The sequence below is a fragment of the Apodemus sylvaticus genome, chromosome 1 (assembly GCF_947179515.1).
Source record: "Apodemus sylvaticus chromosome 1, mApoSyl1.1, whole genome shotgun sequence".
Lineage (NCBI taxonomy): Eukaryota > Metazoa > Chordata > Mammalia > Rodentia > Muridae > Apodemus > Apodemus sylvaticus.
In genome coordinates this window covers 127943962-127967845 of record NC_067472.1, presented here as the reverse complement: position 1 = coordinate 127967845, position 23884 = coordinate 127943962, and the positions used below count along the sequence as shown (strand labels likewise).

The following is a 23884-nucleotide window of genomic DNA, read 5'->3' as shown; positions in this document are numbered from 1 at the left end:
AGCTCAGTGGACCACAGCTGCTGCTTACCTTAGGATAGTGAGCGCTCACTGTGCCTTTACTAAGGACACGGAGAGCCAGGCACAGGCACGTAGGCTTACCCATGTAATCCCAGCACTTGCAAGGGTTTGTAAATGTCTATGAATTGGAGGCTAGCTTGAGCTACCTGCCCGGGGAGGGGGAGGTTCTTTGGCCCTTACTCTCCCAGAGATTAGATTCAAAGGCTTTACCAGGAGTTGGCCTTTTTTCCTTGCTGCCAGTTACATGGATCCTCCCCATACACCTCACCTTAGCACCCAGACTGAAGAAACGGGCCTATACAGGACAGGACAGAAACCTGCACTTTCCAGAAGCAACTCTGCTGACTAAACTTTTGAAACAACACTGCTCTAAGTACTATTTAAATATGTAAACAGCAGCAGGGCGTTGGCTACATTCCTCTTAATTTGACCATCTTCCCTAGGTGACATTTACAACAAAAGTCCCCAGAAGACCCAACCAGCCAGGCAGCGGTGGTGCATGCCTTTAATCCCAGCACTTGGGGGGGGCAGAGGCAGTGAGTTCCAGGACAGCCAGGGCTACACAGAGAAACCCTGTCTCAGAAAAAATAAATAAATAAATAAATAAAAATTAAAAAGCAAAAAAAAAAAAATACGTAAACAGCAGGGCATGGCAGGCATACTTGTGAGCCTAGCGCGTGGGCAGCTGAGGCAGGAAAATTACAAATTCAAGGCCAGTCTGGCTCTCCATGACAAGCCTGGGTTAGTCAGGGATACATTGCAAGACACCCCCCAATGAAAGTTCGTGCTTGTGATTAATATTTGTCCTGTCAGACAAATAACTTCACTGCACATCTCTGACCTCCAAAGAACATCCTTTATTCTGCAAAGTTCCTAGAGGTTCACAGTGTCCCCTATCATTAGATTACAAGCCACGTACTAGCAAATAACACTTGCTGGAGGTATGCTTTCTACTGTGCTCGGGCTCACACTGAGACACTGTCCACCACCCCTGCTCTATGCTAAGTGCTCCCCACTCTCATTACTGCCACCAAGATATAAATAGGAAGCCATGTGGCCTGAGCCTGGCAGCATAAACCCTGGAGAGCCTGCAAGAACTCCATCCCATCACTACTCAATCTTTGGGTGACTGCTGGGCAGGCCCTAGTGATGGTCTCTGAGTTAAAACATGCCTTTCTGCTGCAGGGGCTGTACTCACTGCAGACGCTTTCCCACCCGCACAGCTGTATTGATTTAACCTGTTTCCTATAGCATGCTTTCAAGCTTTGTGTGTGTACGTGTGTGTGTGTGTGTGTGTGTGTGTGTATGGCAAAACCTATTTTTTTTAACTTTCTCTCATTATATATTTGGTCTCATTTTATGTCTAGAAAAGGTCTTCCTACAACAGGTATAAAAATATTTTTTCTTCCCAGGTGTGATGGCACATGCCTTTAGTCCCAGCATTCAGGAGGCAGAGGCAGGTGGGAAATCTGAGATTTCCAGGCCAGCTTGGTTTACATAATGAATTCTAGCACAGCTAGAGATACATAGTGAGACTCAAATAATTAATAATAATAATAAAATAATAATAATTTTGTTTTCTTTTGCTTTTTCCCTCTAGCCCTAGGTTTTTGTTTTGTTTTTGAGACAGAAATCTCACAGGTAGGTAGTTGTCCCAAAGCACTATTAAATAATCCATCTCCCCCTCCCCTGCACTTGAAATCATATACTAAATTTCTATGTGCCTAGGTCTGTCTGACCTGATCTATCATGGCGGCTGAATTCACGCTGGCAGAAGAGTCCAAGCCTTTGAGAACAGTTAAGACAACTGCCTGTTGCCCACCTTAGTGTCACCAGCCATGCAGCACCACGGCCATTCAGAATTCCTTCACATCTTCTAGATGAATTCTGCAGAATTCTAAAAAGTATCCAGTCTCGTGGGAATTACATTGATTTTTATGGGTTGTTTTGGGGAGAACCAGTCTTTACAGGCAACTCACAGAGTCCTTGCCGTGGCGTTAGGTGACACAGGTCTCTTAGGTAGCTTATGGTTTTAAAGCAGTGGCAATTATAATTCTTGTCCCCATCTGGAGTATGGGTTAGTGACACCGGCCACCCGCCGGCCAGTTTCTGACTCTCGGGAATGCCTGCGCTGTCTGGTTCTTCAGGGGCCTTTAGTTACCGGGTGACAGAGACCTTTATCTGGGTTACGGTGCTTCTTTCTGGTCCTGGCTTTCTAAGTTTTCATAAGAATGGAACTTTGCTTTTATCAGCTCTTATAAAGAATAGACAGATTCTCTATTGATTGAAGCAGAAATGAAGGCCCATCAAAGCACACGGCCTCCTAACTTTGTCTCCACCTTCCTCGTCCACACGCTGGGCAGGTGATTCTTCTGCAGTCGGAACACGGGTGGACCTCCTCCACCTGCCAGTGGACCCAGCACGGGATGCCTTCCCAAGATGCCCAAGCACAGGGGTCTTGGGAGCTCTATTTCCCTTCTAGGAAAAGGGACCCTGCCAGGGTCCCCACAATGGGAATTTGTGGGGAGACCAGCGTGTGAGATAAGGAAGCAGGTCAGGTAGAAACACTCTCTACCCCCGCCACAAATCAACACCAAATGACCAGCTGAGAACTGGTGCTAGTACCTGAAGCGTTCTGAGGCGTCTGGCCTGGAGAGTCTCAAGCAAGCCCTTCCTGCCACCTAGCAGCCCCTAGCCAGGGCACACAGGCCCAGTGGCACTCGGAGCAGAGCCAGAACAGAAAGCAGCAAAGCCTTCAGACTCTTAGGAGAAACAGGGACTCCTTCCATACCTTAACTCCACTAATAACGGGTGCCTACCCCTCTTCTCCCAGATCTCCCTGCCCCTCTACCCTCAAACCAGCACTGTGGGGTCCATGCCGCCCCACAGAGCGAGCTCACAGCCGCAGTCACCTGGCACGAAGTTGTTCCCCTCAGTCTCCTTGACCTCTTCTGCTTGCCCCCACTCTTCCTAAATCCCATTTTGGGAAAAGGATGGGAGCCTGAGCTGGGCCCAGCCGGGTGCCTCCTCTCCCTTGTCTCACTGCATCCGCCTCTGCTGATGTAAGGACAGAGCAGCAATCGACAACGGAAGGGCAGAGCACAGTCTGTCAGTTCTGAGGCAGAATGGAGGTGACACTTAGTGTGGCTTGTCCAACTCAGTCTTGGTGTTCAGGAGGCAGTCTTTGTCTTCAGGCCACAAGAAGCCCCAACCTAACCCAAGCGCAGGCGGAAAGTGCCGATCTCCATGGGCTCCAGAGAGATGTCGGTGCTGTTGGAGGGCGAGGCCAGAGGGTAGAGCAAGGTCAAGGAGGTCGGTTGCAGGAATGTCACATCCAGGCCACGGAAGAGGCTCCCCAGGGCCAGCTGTGGAGGGGGGGGGGGGGAGGCAGGTGAGCTGGGAACAGCTAAAACTGGATAAGACCTTCCTTACACCAAGGACTACCTTTTTGGGTTTTTTGAGACAGGTCTCACACTGTAGTACAGGCTGGCCTCAAATTCAGAGCAATCCTGCCTCAGTGCTGGGACTGTACTGTGAGCCACTGCACCTGGCTTTCTGTCAGATTCTTATGCCATTCCAAGATGGCATAACACGGCTCCAGAGGCAGGCGGTTCAGGGGGTCAGCTGAGCTTTGGCTACACAGTAAGGTTGCTTCCAGTATAGGTTATGCGTGTGACCTTGTCTCAAAAAGTAAGAATAAAAATAAGAATAAAAATAAATACAAAAAGTAAGAGGGGAATGAGCTGTTGAAACCACAGCCCTCTCAGGAGAGCAAGCTTCACACGGGCGCTGCGGCAATCGGCAATCTACTCAAGTCTGAAGCTTGCCCAGGCTTCTGGTTGTAGGGACTCTCACGCCACGCCCACGCCTTGTGAGCTGAGAACCAGGGCTCACTGTCTGGGTTCACTCCTGAGTCACCATCGTGCCAGCTTATGCCACGGGCGATGCTTTGAAAAGGTGCTGTGGTTTTTCAATCTCAAGTTTCCCAGTTCACTCAGAAAGGGTCTGCCCTCAGGAAACCTGAGGTTTCTAGCTCCATGCTTGTCTGACACCTCACGCTGCTGACGTCATGACCGAGAGCATGCATCCCCTTATCTCTGGAGAGCCCTGTCTACCCCTTCTCTCTCTCTGCTGCCAGCCCGTGTCCAGCCTCCCTCTCGGCCTCGCACACCCGGGCCCCACTCACCTTGCCTTGGCTTGTGGTGCAGTTGAAGCCCAAGTTCTTGGCTTCAAGGCCACAGTCAAAACCCTTGCGGTGTAATATGAGGGCAGCATCCGCTGCGGGCAAGGTGTCCTGGAAGACAGGCAGGGGCGAGGGCAGTGGAGGGACAGCGGCATGTCTGCCAAGAAGGCAAGGCTGGACAGAGGAGAGGTAGGAGGAGGGCCAGAGGCTGGCGGTGAGGGTCAGCACTGGCTGGGACACTCACCTCCTCGCCTGGGAGCGTGCGCAGATTGAGCAGATGGAAGTCACAGGGCAGTGGAGAAGCCAGAGGGTGGAAAGAGTGCAGCGCGGGGCTGGCGCCCTGCCTCTTGGTCACGGGTAAGACAAGAGGGGGCGTGTTGAGGTACATGGACGTCAGGTGGCTGAGGAGAGATGGGTAGCTTGTAGAGCGCTCCTGCTCCTGATGGCCCTGCAAGATGGACCCAAAACATAAATGAGGGAACAGAGCCTCTGTAGGTGAAGGGGAGGCAGGCTAGCCCTTTGCAGAACAGCTTTCCTAGTTCACTTGGGCTCTGGCTGCCTGCTTCCAGGCCCTGTACCTCCGACCCTTCAGGGGTGGCTACTGTTCATTCATGGCACTAGCCTCAGAGACAGTCACGTGACGATGCCCACTTCTGTGTTCTTTAACACTCACTATCATGAAGAATGTACTCTCATCGGTGCCGTCACCCCACAGAGAGGAGTAGGCACGGACAACAGACAGACAGATGGACATGCTTCGCTGTGGACAGGTTTCTAATAGTGAACGTCCCGAGGTGAGATGCCACATCCACTGTGTGGGCCCCAGCTGGTAAGACTCCTCGGGTGGCTCCCAGGATGCCTCGCTCACACGACTACATGGACTTTTCTCCACAGCCACAGCATTTCTGTGCGCGCCTCTCTGTTCCCGGCGCCATCTGAGTGCCCTATGTAGTCTCCCTTGGCCCTTCAAGCCCAAGCAGGAACTCATCCCCTTCCATCTTGCTTCTGCAATGTCTTCAACACAGACTTCCTCTCCAATGTTGTTTTCCTATCCTTGGCTTACTTCAAGTCTCTAAGGCTTCCTGTTTCAACATCTGAAACTGTCACCCTACCTTGTCTCCCTCCACAGTCACTCTGTTCCTTGTGGTCCCGGCAGCTGAGGACAAATTCCTACAGTATCCCTCCTCCCTCCTCGGGTCTTTCCGATCTCCCACCTCTGGCCAGGCTCTCCCTCCGATCTTTGAGATCTGTCCTGTCCCGCACCCATGCTGAAACCCAGTGTGGCCCACGGACTTTTCTGAACTAACAGAGACACTACCGCCATGCCTTCTGTGACAGCTACTGACAGCCCGGAAACACTGGGGGATTAAAGGTGTGTATGGGAGTTTTTTCTGTGCGTTTCGGTCTGTACGTATGTCTATGCACTTTGGAGGCCAAGACATTGGATTCCACGAACCAGAGTTACAGATGGCCTCGCGCTGCCCTATGGGTGTTGGGGTCAAACTTGTATCCTCTAGAAGAACAGGAAACCTCTTAACTGCTGTGGAACTCTCCAGGCCCCTGTAATTTTTTTTTTTTTTGAGACAGGGTTCTTACTATGTAGTATTGGCTGCCCTGGAGCTCTCCATGCAGTCCAGGGGTCCACCTCACAGAGATCCACCACCTCTACCTCAAGACTGAGACATCTGCCACCACACCTGGCCCAAGAACACAGCCAGTGTGAGAGGAAACCTGAACCTACTTCATCTTAATTCATTTGAGTAACCATAGGTTAAAAAAAAAAAAAAAAAAACCCAGCATGGTGGTATAGATCTCTAATTCTAACCTTTGGGAAATAGAGGCAGGAGGGTGAAGTCTAGCCTGGGCTACATGACACCTCATCTCAAAAGAAAAAAGAAAAAGAAAAAAAAGTAAGTAAAGGCCAGCCACAGGCAGCTGGGCAAGGTGGTAAATGCCCGAGGTCTTAGCTGCTTAGGAGGCTGACACTGGAGGTTCGCTCAAACTCAGGAGCCCAGGGCCAGCCTAGGCAACAGTGACACCAAAATCAAGGTTAACCAAGGATATCACCACATCAAAAGGGCAGCCAAAGCTACATAAGACCTTGCCTCAAATACCCAAACCCCAAAAACTAAACTGGACTGCAGATTCAGCTTAGTGGTAAAGCACTTGCCTAACGTGCAAAGCCCCGGCTCCAGTCCTAAGCTCCGATAAAGTAGATGGCCTGCACATGCCCACCGTGGCTGCTATGCCAGTCAGCACCATGTTAGCCTAAAGTTACAACTAGCCCCACTTCCACATTGTCCCCCTGCCCTCAACTTTGTGTCTGGGTCCTATTTGCTGAGGCTGTGCCTGGTAACTGCTGTCTCCGGAAGCTGCCTTTCGCCTCCACAGGCGCAGCAGCGAGACCCCACTGCTCCCCTATGTGCTCACACTCAGCTCCCAACCCAGCACATCCACATTATCGCCTGCATCCTCTCCTTCCCACCGCACAGCAGGGGCTCAGTGTCTAGTGAGGAGTGTCTAGGCCACACCTGGGGTTCTAGGCAGCAGACTCTAACTACAGTGCCAGGCCTCTCACCCTAGGCCACCAAGGCCCTCCCTGACCCTTACCTTCAAGCTCCTCATTGTGTTGCTGGAAAAGATCAAGCCCCTAAACATGCCTGCCAGTTTGGAGAAAAAGCCAGGCTGGTGAGGCAAAGAAAACTGAGAGATGAGCAGGACTATGTCAGGTTGGGGGATGCTGAGGCTTGAGGTGGGAGGATGAGGGCAGGGGAGAGGAAGGCAGGAGATGAAGGTGGCAGGGCAAGGTGACAGGGCGGGGCCGGGGAGGGGCTGCTAAGCTGCGTGAAATGAGATAGCACAATGCCAGAGAGCCCCCTGCCTCAGCGGTGGAAATCAGCTGTCAGTCTGCCCCTTGCCCCCCTCAGCTCCCTCTGGGAGCCCCGGGGTTACCCACCGGGCACTGGGCCCAGATCCTACCTCTTGGCTCATCGCGGTTCGGCGTTCCAACAGGAGGCGGAATCGGTTGCAGGTGATCTTGTTGTCTTTGAGGCCCTGGCCTAGTCCCCGGTTGTCATCCTGCATCAGCCTTCGGTCCAAGATCACCTCCAGCTGGCCTAAGGAGGAAACAGTGAGCTCCAGCTCCCAAAGCAAATCCATGTCTGTGCAGACTTCTCCACCTCAGGCCCTCAGCCCAGCGGGGAAGCCAGAGACAGACAGGCTGAGTTATCAGAAGAGAGCTCGACGAGCTCCTGGTGTGAGAGAGCAAGGTGTGAGTGTCTCGCCTTTTTCTTTTTCTTTTCTTTTCTTTTTGTTTTTGAGACAGGGTTTCTCTGTGTAGCCCTGGCTGTCCTGGAACTCACTCTGTAGACCAGGCTGCCCTAAGACTTAGAGATCCGATTGCCTCTACCTCTGCCTCCCAAGTACTTGGATTAAAGGCGTGTGCCACCACTGCCCGGCTCACCTTATTTTTCTAGGTGAAAAATCAGGAGGCCTAGAAAGGGGAGCATTGACATGGCAGGTCACCTCTGCGACTCGGGAATGGGACTCGGGCCCCAGGCGCAGGAGAAAACCTCTCAGGAACTGGCCACAGAGAACAGTAACCAGCAGCCGGAAAAGAGAAAGGCCTCTTTGTACTACTGCTGCCGTGTCCCTCACCTGAGACGGGCTTTCTTAGGCTACACAGACCCGTGGCCTGACATGTGCTCCTCTTTACGCTACCTGGCATCAGCTCGAAGGCCCAGAAGTCCAGACCGGAGTGGACGGCCTTGCCTGTCAGAAGCAGGCTATGGTGAGGGCAGGCTGAAGGCATGAGGTGGAGGCTCAGCAAGGCCTCCAGGCTGGCTCAGGGGAGGGAGAGGAGGACCACCTCTGCAAGCTGTTTGGAATTGTGCATGGGGCAGGGGTCTTGCTGAAAAGCTGACCAGTGTGAAGGAAGGCTCCCCCCAGCAGCCCACATGGCCTTCCCCAGAAGGCAATGCTCCTTTTCATCTCCACAGTCCTGACTCTGATTTCTGTATTTTCTTTGGCTTTGTACACTGAGCAAACACAGGAGGCTATCTCTAACCCTAAAATAGGTTCCTTGCATGGAAGATAATCATTCTTTAATACACCATGTCCCAGAGGGGCAGACAGCTGACCGAGCAGGGACAATGGACTGCATTCAGGAGTTTTGAGACTGACAAATCCCAAATAATCCTGGCAGAGGGTAGGAGAGCCATACTCCTCCCACAGAGGAAGCAGGCACAGCACTCACCACGGCAGGGGCATGGCTTTAATCCTGCGTGCATTTGGTTCAGCCTTCACAAGCTCTAGAGCGACAGGCAGGAGGCCTCCAGGGCCTGACAGCCCCACACTACTGCTCATTCTGTCCCAGGGCTGTGCAGATCACTGGGGTGGGAAAGCTCCCAACCTGTCTCCTCACTCTCTCCACACTGAGGGTGGAGGCACACATCTTTCCCATGCCAGGCAAGTATTCCAACCTCAGAGCTAAGTCTCAAGTCCTCCTTGTTTTAGCTTTTTGTCTTGAGACAGTCTTACTAAGGTTGCCCAGACTGACCTTGAGTTTAGGACGCCCCTCCTCAGCCTCCCTGTGCTATTAGGCTGAGACATCTTTGATTTGTAAAAATGTTGCTATCCTTTCTTTTACTGACCATTAGGAGGAAAATACACGTCTTTCTCCTTTCCTAAATATTACACTGTAGCCACTTAAGAGCTGCCTCCTCCTGGCGTTGGCCTTTAATCCCAGCACTTGGGAGGCAGAGGCAGACAGATCTTTGAGTTTGAGGCCAGCCTCATCTACAGAGTGAGTTCTAGGACAGCCAGGGCTACACAGAAAAACCATGTCTCAAAAAAATAAAAATAAAAAAACAAACAAATGAATGGAAAAAATGAGAGGGAGACGAGCTGAGGCCTCCGCTGAAAGCCACGCTTCAGTACCCAGCTGCTTCCACCAAAAGACAGGACGCCCAAGTGTGACTGAGGGGAGCTGGGGAGGGCTCACACCCTTTTCAAGCTCTGGGGTGATGGGACCTGGAAAGGGGAGGGAGGTCAAGAGTGTGGGCTGACTGGAACGGACAGAGGCTAAGCGGGTTCCCTACTCACCATTCCCGAGGCTGGAGACACCCAGAGCCTGGGCAGTGTGCAGTGTGAGGCGTCTCTGGGAATCTTGGATGTAGGCCATGACTGGCATGGGGTAGAAATTAGCCTGCAGGGGCAACTTCTTCAGATACTGCCGGGGCTGCACCTGTAGAGAGGAGTTTTAAGTCCAGCCTGGACTGGTGTCTGATTTGTGATCTGAAAGGTTCTCAGTGTGAAGGCATTCCTGGCTGTTTGTTTGTTCAAGACAGGGTTTCTCTGTGTAGCCATGTCTGTTCTGGAACTCACTCTGCAGACCAGGGTGGCCTTGAACTCAGAAATCTGCTTGCCTTTGGCTCCCAAGTGCTGGGACTAAAGATGTGAGCCACCACCCAGCTTCGTTCTATAATTGTGTGTGTGTGTGTGTGTATGTGTGTGTGTAATATGTGTATGGGTGTATGTGCCACACCACACATGTGGAGGTCAGAGGCCAGTTCTGGGGAATGGATTCTCTCTTCTACCTTTATGAGGACTCCAGGAATCAACCTCAGGCTGTCAGGCTGAAGCCAGAGCCTTTACCCACTGCCCGCTTCCCTGGCCTCTATGCTTGTCACCAGTCCTTGTCGCCCCACCCCGCACACACACAGCTCCGGAATTGAAGGCATGAGCAGTAGAGGATCTGTTCCACAGGGCCCGAGAATTACCTGAAAGCCATTGAGGTCTGTGAAGAAAGTACCCTGGCTGTCAATGTCTGTGTGGATGCGCAGGGCCAGCTCCTTGTTCACATAGTCCCTGATGTCTACCTGGAATGACATGTCCAGGGACAGCCCCTCTACCCCTGGAAACACAGGGACAGCCAGAAGTGAGCACAGCAGAGATTATTCCAGGGACGGCTTCCCACGCTCCTCCTGGGAGCTCCCAGGGCACTGTTGGATGGACTTTTCCTCAAGAGAGTCAAGCATCCCCGTGTCCAATGACACATCTGCTAGTCAGCACGAGGGAAAGGGGAGCAGGTGTCAGCCCGTGGGACCCACATGTGGTGACCTTCCCCACCTGCAGGGCTCACCTGGCAGGTTATAAAGTCGAATCACTTGATGGAAGTGCTCGTAATACACAGCCACCTCTGAGAAGAAAGGGCCTTCAGTGACACGCAGCACAGGAGGCTTCTTAGGGACGTAGGGCTGGAAAAAGAGCAAGTGGCCACTGAGCCCATAGCACAGAAGTACAAAGCAGCAAGAGCAAGCCAGGGCTGGTCAACAGACATCCTTGTCCCAGTGCTCTGGCCTGAGCAAGCCCAAAGTCATCATTTGGACCACAGCCTGCCAGCCTCCATCAGGACGGTACAGTAAGGCAGGACCCAGGATGCCAGGCCCCTCCCAGGCGCCACCCGGTTCCGTGAGGCCTCTCGGGTACCTTAGCCTCGCTATCGGGCAGGAAGAGGTAGGCGCCACTCTTATCCTTGGATGTCCGGGTGCCATAAACAAAGAACTTCAGTTCCATCTGCTGCTCCTGCTCTTCATCCAACCGTCGGATGCTCTGCCGAAAAACACAGCCCTGACCCCTGGCCCCACACCAGCTTGTCAGGTCTCCCCCTGGGAGGGCATGGACTGACTTCCCCCAAAGAGCCAAGCCCAGCGCCACAGTTGGGATCATAGGTGTTCCCCGTAAGGGCTGGTTCCCAGACTGCTGCCACTAGGAGAAGATGAGGACACTGGGACCCTGGCCCCTCCCACCTCTTTCCCGTCTGTCTATCCTTTCTTTTCTTTATTTCTTTTCTTTTCTTTTCTTTTTTCTCTTTCTTTCTTTCTTTCTTTCTTTCTTTCTTTCTTTCTTTCTTTCTTTCTTTCTTTCTTTCTTTCTTTCTTTTTTTTTTTTTGGACAGGGTTTCTCTGTGTGTTCCTGTGTCCTGGAACTCGCTCTGTAGAACAGACTGGACTGGAATTCATAAATCCACCTGCTTCTACTTCCTGAGAGCTGAGATTAAAGATGCACATCACCCCCCCCACCTCTGCAGGTAAGGCTGACCTCCACCTCCCAATGCTGGGGTCCAGCCTATGCCCGCACACTTGGTTTTGCGGTGTGGAGAGCAGACCCAGGGTTCTTGCAGCTCTGTTGGTAGAGTGCTTAGCTACCTCCAGTTCCCCTTTTATAGTTTTTTTTTTCCTGAGACACCATTTCACTGTGTTGTTCTGGTTGACCTGGAATTTACCATGTAGACCAGGCTGGCCTCGAATTTGCAGAGATGCACCTGCCTGTCCAGTGAAAGGATTAAAGGGGTGTGTGTGTGTGTGAACAAACCCAGCTTCTTTCTTTTTTTATTTGTAACGAGGGTCCCGTGTTGCCTCAGACTTGCTGTGTAGTCACGGATGACCTTGGGTTCTGATCCTGCCCCTCCACTGTGAAACCACAGGTGTGCCATACCGACCAACCCCTGCCTTGCATCCCGGCTGTGAAGCCATTTCCTCTGCTGAGATGTGTTCTCTGCCACAGCATGCTATCTAACCATAGGCCCAGAAGCCATAGGTCTGTCTAACTGTAGGCTCAAAGCTCAGAACTGTGAGCCAAAAGAAACCTTGTCCCTTGACAGGCCGCTGACACAGTAGAAGACAATTAACATGCTGCTCAACCTAGCCAGGCTGGTGGTTTGGCCACTGCTAATGCTCACACCCCAGTCTCTGTGAGTCAGGTGACAGGAGGCACACGGGGGCAGGGACAGCTGTACACCAGCCCCTGACACCTATGCCTTCCTCTGCCCCCCCCCACCTCCCCTGGCCCAGCCCTTTATGTACCTTGAGAAGCCCAGTAAGGCCGGAGAACCAGACCTGCATGTAGCGGTTGCTGATGGCGAAGTCGCCGGGGCTGGAGTCCACAACGTGGACGGGGAAAGCCGTTTGCCTGCTGACGGTCAGTTTCACCCCATTCAGGTACACACGCACAGAAGACTGCAGTGTGTAGGGGCCATCGAGATCTGGCTGCAGCTGCAGCACAGCCAGGCCCAGGGCTGGCAGGCGGATGGGTACTGATACCTGTGAGCACAGGGTAGTGAGAAGCATCAGCCCAGACAGGCCTTCTACCTTCCACCCCTGACCTCAGCGTTCTCTACATTTCTATCTGAAGAACCCTGTCTGTTTGGGGATCCTGGTTCTGAGTCCCACTGTCATTCTGCACACCACACCTGTCAGCAAAGGCGCACAGCCTAGGGTCTGGAGTAGGCTTCACACAGACCGAGTGACCACAGACAGTGAGTAACTTAACCTTGGTTCCTGGGGAAATGAGGGTAGCATCACTGCGTGTGCTCGTGAGAATTTAAATGAGACCCAGGAGTGACCAATGAAGACAGTACAGCTTTGTATCCCAAAGCCAGGGCGCTGAAGCAGAGGACCTCGAGTCTGAAGCCAGCCTGGACTATGAACTATTTTTTTTCTTTTTGTTTTTTCGAGACAGGGTTTCTCTGTGTAGCCCTGGCTGTCCTGGAACTCACTCTGTAGACCAGGCTGGCCTCCAACTCAGAAATCCGCCTGCCTCTGCCTCCTGATTGCTGGGATTAAAGGTGTGCGCCACCACTGCCCAGCGCATGAACTACATCTGAACACTATTTTTCATGGATACATAATAAGTCAACACACTAAATCCTCACTAGAAGCTTAAGTCCAGAAATTGGAGACAAGACCCCATCACAATGCAGTAAACAATACTTGTTGAATGAGTGGCTGAGGGCGCTCCCCTTCTTGGCTATAATTGTCACCACATTGCCTTCACTCTCCTTTTAAAGACACTCGAATCCGACAGTGATTGTCCTTTGGGTGACACCACTCCCTGGGCCACCTGCTCCCATCCTGGGGAGTAAGCAGGGACAGCAGGGGGTGGGAGGCAGGTGTTCATGGGGAGCGAGGCCCCAGGAGAGGCACTGACAAGCGGGGAGGGCTGTGCCCTGCCTCACCTGGTAGACATCAGGGACAATGTCAGTGGCCGAGCTCCAGTGCACGCTGATCTGCACCGACAGGGGCTGGCCCTCCTCTGAAAGCACTCGAACCCGGGGCGAGTTCACCAGTAAGGACACCACACTGAGCCGCTCCTGTTCCAACGGGTTAAAGACCACCACAAACCTGTGGGTGGAAGGTGGGGTGACACAGGAGCTTGCTGCGGCAGAAGGGCAGGAGAGGCAGCGGGAACGAGGGCCACGCTGGGGTGGAGGGTGCCTCCGTGACCCTCACCAGGCCTGGCTCACCTGGGTGTGGAGTCCATCTGGATCACTGTGCGCTCAGGCAGGGCATCGTGACTTACACGGCTGTCATCCTGCAATGTCGTGGGCAGGAAGGAAGATGACTTTATCAGCCTCCTCCCCTGACACCAGCCTGTCCAGGATACAGACCACCAACCACCATAGGCATGGAACCTGCACCCCCAAAACGAGAAAGAAGAAAAAAAGGAACGGTACCCACCCCTAGGAGTACCCACCCACACCAGAGGATCCCTCAAGCAGAGGTAGGAGGGGGCCCACCGTTTGGAGGAAGGGTGTCCCAGGGTCAAAGCTGTAGGTCTCCTTGTCCCCCAGCATCAGGTAGTGGGCGGCATTGATGATGACCTGCTTTAGGCTGACCAGGGAACGCAGCAACCTATGGCGAGCAGGAGAGAAAGCTGAAAGCGGATGGCCACAGGGAGGCTGTCTGCTCTGCCAGCAGGACCAGCCCTCAGCAGCCTGCCATCCAGTCACCCGCGGATCCTCTCTTTGACATGGTGAGGGAAACAGGGGTGGCTCCTACCTGACCCCATAGTCTACGACTACTGCCTCCTTAGCAGTTCCGGTGATGGCATCATGGTGCTGGAAGAGGCCCAGTGTACGCCGAGCTTCCGTCAGAAGAGCAAAATCAGACTGTGGATACTGGCTAGCCAGTCCAGAGCGGCGGGCATGGGCCGTAGCCAGGCTGTAGAGAATCTCTGCCCCACTGCCCGGAGAAAGAAGTCAGAGCCTTCCTGTTCTAGTCAACCTCGTTCCCACAGGCCACCCACACCCTGAAGGGGGTCTCTCCCACCTGGCCCCTCCTAACTCAGCAGGTGGAGGTGGGCAAGTCTTACCGCAGGTGGGCTTCTAGGACTCGGTCCAAGCTCTTGTAGAAAGGCCGGGAGGTGTAATAGCCTGTCCAGTAGTGGTCCTCCCGGTCAGCATAGGAGAAGAAGTCCCCACTCAGCACAGGGAACCCTGGAGGCCGGGCACCAGGCTCCACGCCTGTCCTCTTATACAGGGCATCAAAGTACTCAGAGAGAGTCCCAAACTGGGCCTGTAGGGACCCAAACAAACTACCATCAATTACAGAGCCTCCTGGGAACTCTGGCCACAATATCAATCCTACAAAGATGAACACAAGGGTGACGACTTGGTCTAGCAGAAGGCAGGGACCCTGTGAACCCTACTCTTCTGGGCCTAGAACCCTTGCTTGGGAATGCCACAGAGCCATGAGTAGCAGGGCTGTTACAGGGAGGCCTTGGAGGAGGCACAGTAGCTGCTGACTACAGGTGTGTGTGTGTGTATGTGTGTGTGTGTATGCGCGCCCCCACCTGCACGTGGAACTCAGGCTTGCTGTTGAGGAAGTCAAAGAGCCGCTGGTAGTTGAAGAACTGGGCATCCCATTCCTGGGGTTTGTCATACCGGAAGTCATCACCCAATGGTACGAGCAGGACATTGCTTCGGAACAGCCGGGACTTCTTCCGGTACTGGTCCAGGAGCAGGGCTGCCCTGGAAACGCAGATGATCACGGCCCAACATGAAACCCCAGGCTTAAAAAGACCAGTGAGGGAGCTGCGGAGGTGGCTCTGTGGATCAAGCACCTGTCACACAAGCATGATGACTCCAACAGATAAATAAATGCCAGTGTGCACGGTGGCAGGACTGTCATCTTGGCGCTCAGAGGGCAGAGACAGGATCCCCAGAGCAAACTGCATGCTTATGCTAGCCAGTGCCAGAGACGAGCTCTGGATTCGACTGAGAAACTCTTTCAATGACTAAGGTAGAAAGACACCAAGGAAAATTTCTGATGTTAACCTTGGGTCGCCATATACATTCACAGACCTGCATACGCGACACACCCACAGATGTGGGTCCGCACACGTGCGTGTGCAGACTGTGCCTGGTGGTCCTTGCTTTTAACTCTGACATTTGGGAGGCAAGTGAGTGTGAGACCAGCCTGATCTATATAGCAAGTTCCAGGCCAGCTAGGGTGACATGATGAAGTCCTGTCTCAAGGAAAGAAAGCGAAAATCCCATGTAAAGCTAGGCACAGTGGCACATATGTGTAATCCCAGTACTCAGGAAGTTGAGGCAAGAAGACTCCATGACTGGGGCTGGCCAGGTCTCAGAGAAGGCCTGCTGGGTGTGGCAGCACATGTCTACAATCCTAGCACATTCGTGCAGATCAGCAGTTCAAGCCCATCTTCACTTACACAGCGAGTTCGAGGACAGCTTCAGCTCCAGGAGACTCTATCTAGAGCTCCACGCCCTCCCCTCTCCCCATGAAATAGCACCTAACTTGAACTGTATGAGGACATTTTTAAAATCTATACTATCTATCCAATAGAACCTTATAGCATGTCATTAGAACCTTTTTTTTTTAGAATTTTAGAATCCCAATACTTAGAGGTTGGGGCAGGAGGATTGGTGTGAGTTTGAGGTCAGCCTGAACTACACAGTGAGTACCAGGCAAGCCAGAGATACATGACAAGACCTTGTCTCCAAAAACTAAAAAGAAAAAAATAAAATAAAAGTGGCCTTCAAGGACTGGAGAGATGGCTCAGCAGTTAAGAGCACGGACTGTTCTTCCAGAGGTCCTGAGTTCAATTCTTAGCACCCACATGGTGGCTCACAGCCATCCGTCTATAAGGGGATCTGGTGCCTTCTTCTGGACTGCAGGTATACATGCAGCAGAACTTTCATACATTAAATACAATTTCTGAAAAATGTAGCCTTCAGTGCTTGCTTTGACTGCTGCTACATATTACACCCTCACATTTAGATCACCCTAAACCAACACTTTTGTAGGGGTCTAATTTTAGTCACAGTGACATCTTTGAGGTCCCTTACTAGTCTCTCCTAAGGGACGGGTCTTTTTTTCTCAGAGGGTAGAGGTTCTCTGGCAGAACTGGGTAGATCTGAACAAGCTTTGGCCTATCGCCTGACCTAGAGCACCCAAGGCTACTGAGGGACAGCAGCTAGGAGTCTGCGAGAAAGGGCACCAGCGTACGTGCTGTTTAGTGAGAACTGGGCAGGGCAGGTGCCCAGCGCAGCGATACAGCACTTGGAAAGCAGGCAGATCTCTGAGTCCGAGGCTATCCCAGTCTGCATAGTGAGTTACAGGACAGCCAGAGAATTGTTTAGAGCTGGGGGTGTGGCTCAGTTGGTAGGGTGCTTGCCTGGCATTCACAAGCCTCTGGTTTAGGCATAACTGGGCGTGGCAAGTCATGCTCATAACTGGAGCACTCAGGAACTGGAGGCAGATTTGAGGCCAGTCAGCCAGTCAGCCAGCTAGGAATACGGGAGAGCCTATCTCAAAAACAAAAACAAAAAAATGGGGGTGGGGAGGATGTTTCACCCGGCATCCTCACTGAGGAAAGTAAAAGCATTCTGGGAAAGATGTTGGCTTCGTGTCACTCTGCCGGTCCGTTCCCAGGGAGGCGCTAAGGAGTCACCACTGCAGACTCTGGCCTACGCTCGCCCCCAGAGCCTGCCCTTTCTCCAGGTGTGGTCAGCATCATGCAGTGCCATGGGGCACAACCAGGACCAGAAACCAGGTTTCGGTCTGACTCCTCTTTGGAGTAAAATGTCAACACCAGCTGAATGTGGCAGCGAAGGCCTGTGGACCCCAGAGACTGGGGCAGGAGGATGGAGTTTGAGCCTGCTGGGGTTACACAGCAAGACCATACATAGCTCAAAACCCCAAACCCAAAACCCAGCACCTGGCCCAAGCAGGGCGGACAGCAGATACCTGTCTGCCACGTTGGCCTCTGTAATAGCCCGGGGTGGCACCTTCCAAGGGCAATTGATTCTCCCACCCGGCAGACGTTTGAAATCAAACTGGCAGCAGATCTTGGGATCAGGGCCACAGGTATGTGGAACGTCGTAGCTGTAGAAGGGCATCATGTGGCAAAAGATGTCTGTGCTGGAGTCTGAATCTACAGAAGACATACCACAGGGTCAGCCACTGGCAGACAGCCTTAGGAGCTGGGCACGGGGACAGCAGGAGTGTGTAGACTCTTGTCAGCCATAGGCAGCCCTGAGAGACACTGAGGTTCTAGCTACACTTAAAATTGTGGCATATGTGGAGGCTGGACAGCTCTTGCCTGCAGGAGCTGTGTCCACAGAAGCCAGTAGTGGTCAGTACGGCTACACTGCTAGAGTACCCATGGGTGCCCCGACTCGGCCTTACCCCACATCTGCCTCCACATGAACTCCAGGCTGTGAGTGGCCGCAAAGTGCTTCTTGATGGCATAATGCACCCTCTGAATCAGCATGCTGGTCAGGTTGGCACGGCGCAGCAGGTAAGGCATGGTGGAGCTGTGTCCAAAGGGGTCCACCGCCCAGCCCGAGCGAGGAGTTGCACCTAAGATATGGCACAGAAGTCAAAGGCCCTGAATACCAGGGGCCTGGCCCCTGGCCTCTCGGTGCCAGGGAGGCCAGCTCCTGCCTTGCCCATCAGACAGGCTGCATGCGCCTGGAAAGGAACAACTCCCTGCCAACCCCTGGACAGCATCGAGCTGCAACCTTCTGGGGCAGTGTCTAACTCCTGTGCCTGCGCTTACCCAGGTTTCTCTCCAGCCACTGGTGTCCTTCGATGAGCTGGTCAACCAAGGCAAAGTAATGGGAGTTGGCCTCATCCGGCATCACCCATCCGCCTGTCGCAATCTCCAGCTGCCCATTTCCCACCAGCCTAAGGAGGAAGCACACTTGGATGTGGTGTGCGGCAGGGACCCTTTGCTTGGTCCTGGTAGCCAGAGGATGGCGGGGACTGCCTCCACAGGCCTCCGCCGGCCAGTCCACCCACGTGATGCAGCTGGTAACCGGCAGGGAACTCACTCACCCTCCATTCTCTGCAGCCTGCCTGGCCTTGCCTCCATTGCTTCTCTCAGGACCCCATTGTATGCTCAGAGGCAGAGGTCCCACGCTTCTCCCCGTGCTCCGAGCACTGACGCTAACACTGACACTAACAGACCTTCAGTTCCCGAGCCTGCCACAGCTCAGTCTTCCGGCCAGCCAGGCAGCCACACCCTGAGACAAGCCCAACCCACCCATCTGGGGCTTCGATAATGACCCTCCCACACCTTCCCAACCACCACTGACCTTCGGACCGCAGCCCTCTTTTGGGCACTGATGTTGTCCCACCACTTGGCAAAGAAGGAGACTTCTGCCCAGAGAAAGCGCCGTCGGGGGTCCTCCTGCAGTTTGGATGCCATGCTGTTGAGGATGTGCTGGGTTTGCTCCGTGTAGTACTTGTCGAAAGTCTTGATCCAGCCTGGGGGAGTCCACACAAAGCCCCCTGAATATGCCGCACACTTCAGTCACACCCTCCTCATGCCTGTCATCTGAAAGCCTGCCCCGCCCCCTGCGGCCTGGGCCTGCCGGCCTTTCACCTGGACCGGCCCTTCACCTGGATCGTTGTGGGAGTGAGGCACCACAAACACTTGCAGGTCTTCGGTGTCCCAGTCGTTTGGGCTGTAGGAGATGTCAAAGCCTTGCCTCCACACGCCACCCTCCACATTGTCAAACGGCAAATCCTGGGACACGGTTAACATCTGCCAGGGAGGAATGTGACTCAGGGCCTGTCCGAGCGGGAGAGGGTCCCTGCAGCCCCAACTCTTACCTGTAGTTCTGGCTTCTGACCCCGGCCCCCCAAAGCAAACTGGCAGTCCTGGGGGGACACAGAGAAGAAGCTGGGCCGGGGCTCCGGGAGCACAGCCCAGGAGCCGTTGGCTGTGTGGTAGGGCAGCAGGGCCGGCGGGCCCTCCGCATTGGCTGTCAGTTCCAGTACAGAGTCCTTGATATGGCTTATGATCTCATGGTTTTCCTCCAGTAGTTGTTCCAGCTGTTCGATCCGGTTCTGTAGCACAGAAATTTGGCTCTGCCAAAAACAAGAGCAGAAAGCAATCACTCAGGAAGCGGTGTTGTCTGACTGGTGTGACTCTGATCTCCCTCTCCTTAGGCCAGACCACAGGCCTACAGGGATGGCATGGTCCTCACACCACTCCTGCAGGCTCCCATCCACTTGGCCCACAAGCTCATGGAAGGCAAACATTTCATCTCACATGCCTGTGCTCAGTGACCTACATGTCCTTCCTGTCTCGGGCATGGTGCTGAGGAGGAACGCATTCAGCTTAATGGAAAAGAAATACCACAGTCGATTAGCAGTGTCTGCCAAGAATTCAAGTCAGGCTATCATTACACCAGGCAACAACTTCTTCTTCTCCCCTTCTTCTTCTTCCTCCTCTTCCTCCTCTGTCTTCTTTCCTCCTCCTCCTCTTCTTCTTCTTCTTCTTCTTCTTCTTCTTCTTCTTCTTCTTCTTCTTCTTCTTCTTCTTCTTTCTTCTTCCTTCTCCTTCTCCTTCTTCTTCTTCTGTCTTTCTTCTTTCTTCTCCTCCTTCAAAAGCCATTGTTGCTTTTCACTTCCTGTTACAGCTAGGAGCATAGCCCAGTAGTAGAGCATGTATTTAGCATGCGCCAGCCCTTGGGCATCCACCTCCAAAAGAAAGAAAAATCTGCCCAGGAGTGTTTCTGGCCTATAGTAGATACACGACTCAGTTGTAGATCGTGAATGTTGCGTACATGCACGCTCATGAGGAGGCTCTAGGTCAGATCCCTAAGACAATGGGGGGGGGTGTTCTTGTCCTGTGCTGACATAAACATAACTCCCCTGAGACCAGGCGACTTGCCCTGGAAGAAGAGAACAAGGTGTGACTCACCCTGGGGAAGTTCCCACCGTTCTGGTGCCTGGCAGGATCGTGCTGCACTCGGTCCAGCATAAGGTACAGAGAAAAGACGGCCACACAGAAGATAGCAGCGCCACACACTGTCACCTGCTTTTTCAGCTTCATACTGACCCAGGCACGTTCCTGGCTCCTGGCGGGAGAGACACCACCTGTAGTTCTGGCATGTAAAATCCTGGTGTTCCTAACCAGTGCTCTGTGTATTCATTCCTAAGCAGCACGGGAGCCTGACTCTGGGTCAAGCTTTCAAGTACCAAATCTTGGTTACGACTTGGTACAAGTAGCACATATATTTCGGGCTGGTCCCGTATGACAGCAGTTCCGTTTCTCCTCAGCCCAAGCTATAGAATCCAGGATATGGGGTGCGGGGGTATGGTAGGTGAGGCAGCTCAGTAGGCGAACAGGCATTTGCAGCCAAGCCTGACAACCAAGGCAATTCATTTGATTCATACGGTAGAAGGTGAGAACCAACTACCACAAACTGTCCTCTGATCGCTGCACGCTTTCTGTGGTGTACGTGCACATAAATAAACGGAACACATTAAAAACAAACAGGTTTAACAGAGCCCCAGTCTGACCCACACCTCATTACAAAACCACTGATTGCAAACAGCTTGCTCAGGACTCTGAGAAGGCTCTCCCAAGCCATGTGTTTCCTCCCTTCAGATGTATAAATACCAGAGCTTTGATTTTGTTTGACTTAGGGGTACAATCAACAGCTGGAGAGGCAGCCCCACACACACACACACACACAAACGCCGCCCCTTTGACCTCCTGGGGCAGACTGGAACTCAGCAGAAACAGTGTCTGGTCCAGATCCTGTCTCAGAGAATACAGAATGGATTTCTTTTGAAAGCAGAAGAAATGCTTATGTTTCTAACACAACCCAGTTCTAGTATTGTCCCTGTCAGTACTGATTCCTGCTGTGCAAAACTTCCAGTCCTGGCTTCCAGAGTGCCTTAAAGGAACTCTTAAGAAGCTGGCAGCGAGACTGAAAGTCCCCAGGGTAGCGGAAGCCGGGCACAGCTGCTCAGAAACGGGGCAACTCGAGACGACCCACAGTGCCGGCCGCCACCGCCCGCGAGTCCCCACTTGCCTACCGGAGGAGGGAGGACGCTAGCAGCTGAACGCGCGTGGGCGGAACCGCTTTCTGGAGTCTGCTCTTCGGGCCCTGGTGCTGAAAAGCTCTGTCACCTCAGCCTGCGTCCTACTTAACGCGATCTGATTCCGCTCAGGAGCCTCCGGGCAATATTTTTAGTCCCTGGAGATTGGGTCCCGGCCAATGAGGGCGGAGCTAGGGAAGCAGGAGCTGGGTCACCGCGGGGCAATTACCTGCCGAGATGTAACCCCCTCCTCCAGCCCGCCCAGCCCCCTCCGGCCCTCGGGGCTCAACCGGCACCCGGGGGCCGCAACGCCCGCGGCCTGCAGGCTGGAGTCCTCGCCCACGCCCTGCCTGGCCCGTTACCGTACGCGGCCGGCCTCCGCGCCGCTCCGGACCCGGCCGTCCGAGTCGCCACTGCTCGCATCCCCGGGGACCGCGGGCCGCTCGCGGGCAGTGGCGCAGGCTAAGACAGACGCCTGCCCACCCACCGCCCCTGCTCGGCCCCGCAGCCGCGCTCCCGCGGGGGCCAGGACCGCTGCGCGCTCCCTGCGCTCGCCCCGCGCCTGTGCTCCCGCGCTCCCGCCTCCACGGGGCCGAGCTGTGCGCCGGGCAGGAGGAGGGGCGCGGGGGACCGCGCGCAGCGTCCCCTAGTGCCGGGTCCCGCCGCTGCCTCGCCCCCCACCCCCGGTCCGCAGCGCCCCCTGGCACCGGGCTCGGTCGCCACCCGCTGGATGGGTGCGGGGTCCGCTATGGCTGCGGTGCGGCTCTGCGCAGCCGTTGACCGACAGGGCGCGCGCGGCAGAACCCCAGCAGGGCCGCGCCACTGTTTTTTATTTTGTTTTGTCTTTTTTTCTGTTTTGTTTTTGTTTTTCTCTTGGTCTTCGAAGAGTAAGATTTAGGCAGAAGCCGAAAGGGCAAAACCCAGCCGTCGTGGCCTCCCCGCCTGGTTCCACGATGATGTTTTTTAGTCAAAGGGATACTGCCTCCGTCTAGGTGCTGTGCTTCCCGGTGGCTCTGGGTTTCCTGGCACTAAGGGCAAAATGCATGCCATACGACTAAAGGTTTATTGAGTATCCATGTTTCTGATTTGCAGCGCAAGATTCCATACTGCAATGAAGAGCTCCACAAATTCTACAATTTTCCTTCTTTTAAGATTAATGGTTGGCTGGGTGTAGGAGTACGTGCCTAGTCCCAGTACCTGGAAGGCAGAGGCAGACAGATCTCTGAATTTTAGGCCAGGGTGGTGTACATTTTGAGCGCGGGATAGCCATAGCTACTTAGGGGAAAAAAAGTATTCTTTGTTACATTGTGGTAACACACACTATTAAATCCTCCTGTCTCAGATTGCCACAAATTGGAAGCTATCCTGGACTACACATTTGAGACCCTATTTCAAAAGAAAAACAGATTACTAAAATTATCGCCTGATCTAAAATACTAAAATAATTGAGCGGGTCATGCCCACTAAAAGTCAACACTTGGGAAGTTGAGGCAAGAGGATCCCAGTGAATGGACCCCAGCCTGGGCTTCACAGCAAAGCAAATGTTACTGTCTAATGTAGACTCCCCCTAATGCCAGCTTCACATCTTGAAGTTCCGTCCCGGTATTTGACCATATCGGGAGGTGAGACTTTGGTGAGATTAAGATTAGTTAATGAAGGCAGATCCCTTAGAAAACAGATTATCCTGTCCTTATAAAAACCACCCCAGAACCTAGGCCCTCAGCATTCGAGAAGCAGAGACAAGGCAGATCTTGGTGAGTCCCAGGCCAGCCGGGGCAGCATGGCAAGACCCTGACTCAAAATAAAAGCAGCCCAGAAGCTAGTGAGGTGGCGCAGTGGGTGACGGTGCCGGATGCTTGCCCCCAAGCCTGATTGCCTGAGTTTGACCTCCAGAGTCCACGTGGAGGAGGGAAAGGACCCCTCTGACCTCCCACATATGTGCCACAGTGACTACAAACACACACACACACACACACATACACACACTCACACTCCCCCATCTACTCTAGTCTCGCTCTCTGGGAGTATAAGAAGCAAACTACTATTTATAAGCTACCTAGTTTATGGTATTTTGTTACAGCAGCTTATGAAGACTGAGATGTTATTCTTGGACAGATTTGCAGCAGTTGTAAGTTTTCCTGGGCAAAACACAAAACATACACTCTGATATGATGGACAGTGACTGTGTTTGCCTTGTGTCAGGGGAGATTTATTTCCGAACTTTTCCATTTTATTTATTTACTTACTTACTTATATGAAATATTATTTTCAAAGGCTCTTGTTTCTCTCTTAAGTGTTTTTCTTAAAAAAGATCTATTTATTATGTATACAGCATTCTGCCTGCATGTATGCCTGCAGGCCAGAAGAGGGCACCAGATCCCATTATAAATGGTTGTGAGCCATCATGTGGTTGTGGGAATTGAACTCAGGACCTCTGGGAAAAGCAGCCAGCATGTTTCCATCTCTCCAGCCCTGTTTTTGTTTGTTTGTTTGTTTGTTTGTTTGGGTTTTTTGGGTTTTTTTTTTTTTTTGGATT

The 23884-nt window shown here is 53.1% G+C and overlaps 1 protein-coding gene across 3 annotated transcripts; it reads right to left on the bottom strand.

Moving 5' to 3' along the window:
- Positions 1-855: 855 nt before the first annotated feature.
- On the bottom strand, positions 856-21976 carry Man2a2 (mannosidase alpha class 2A member 2). 3 transcript variants are annotated; one of them, XM_052159936.1, is made up of 24 exons: positions 21711-21976; positions 21346-21539; positions 20222-20378; positions 19126-19383; positions 18913-19057; positions 18606-18777; positions 18068-18195; positions 17695-17868; positions 17254-17440; positions 14834-15011; positions 14354-14556; positions 14041-14223; positions 13779-13893; positions 13506-13573; positions 13218-13383; positions 12067-12303; positions 10691-10813; positions 10344-10458; positions 9982-10115; positions 9305-9446; positions 7181-7317; positions 4446-4649; positions 4205-4312; positions 856-3383 (listed from the first exon to the last, which is right to left on the bottom strand). In XM_052159936.1, the coding sequence occupies exons 3-24, from the start codon at positions 20351-20353 to the stop codon at positions 3231-3233; spliced, it is 3462 nt and encodes a 1153-aa protein (XP_052015896.1). In that variant the 5' UTR covers positions 20354-20378; positions 21346-21539; positions 21711-21976; the 3' UTR covers positions 856-3230. The 3 variants fall into 3 exon arrangements, with proteins under 3 accessions (XP_052015896.1, XP_052015911.1, XP_052015903.1); XM_052159951.1 differs by having other exon boundaries at positions 20222-20375; XM_052159943.1 differs by having other exon boundaries at positions 21716-21976.
- Positions 21977-23884: the final 1908 nt, after the last annotated feature.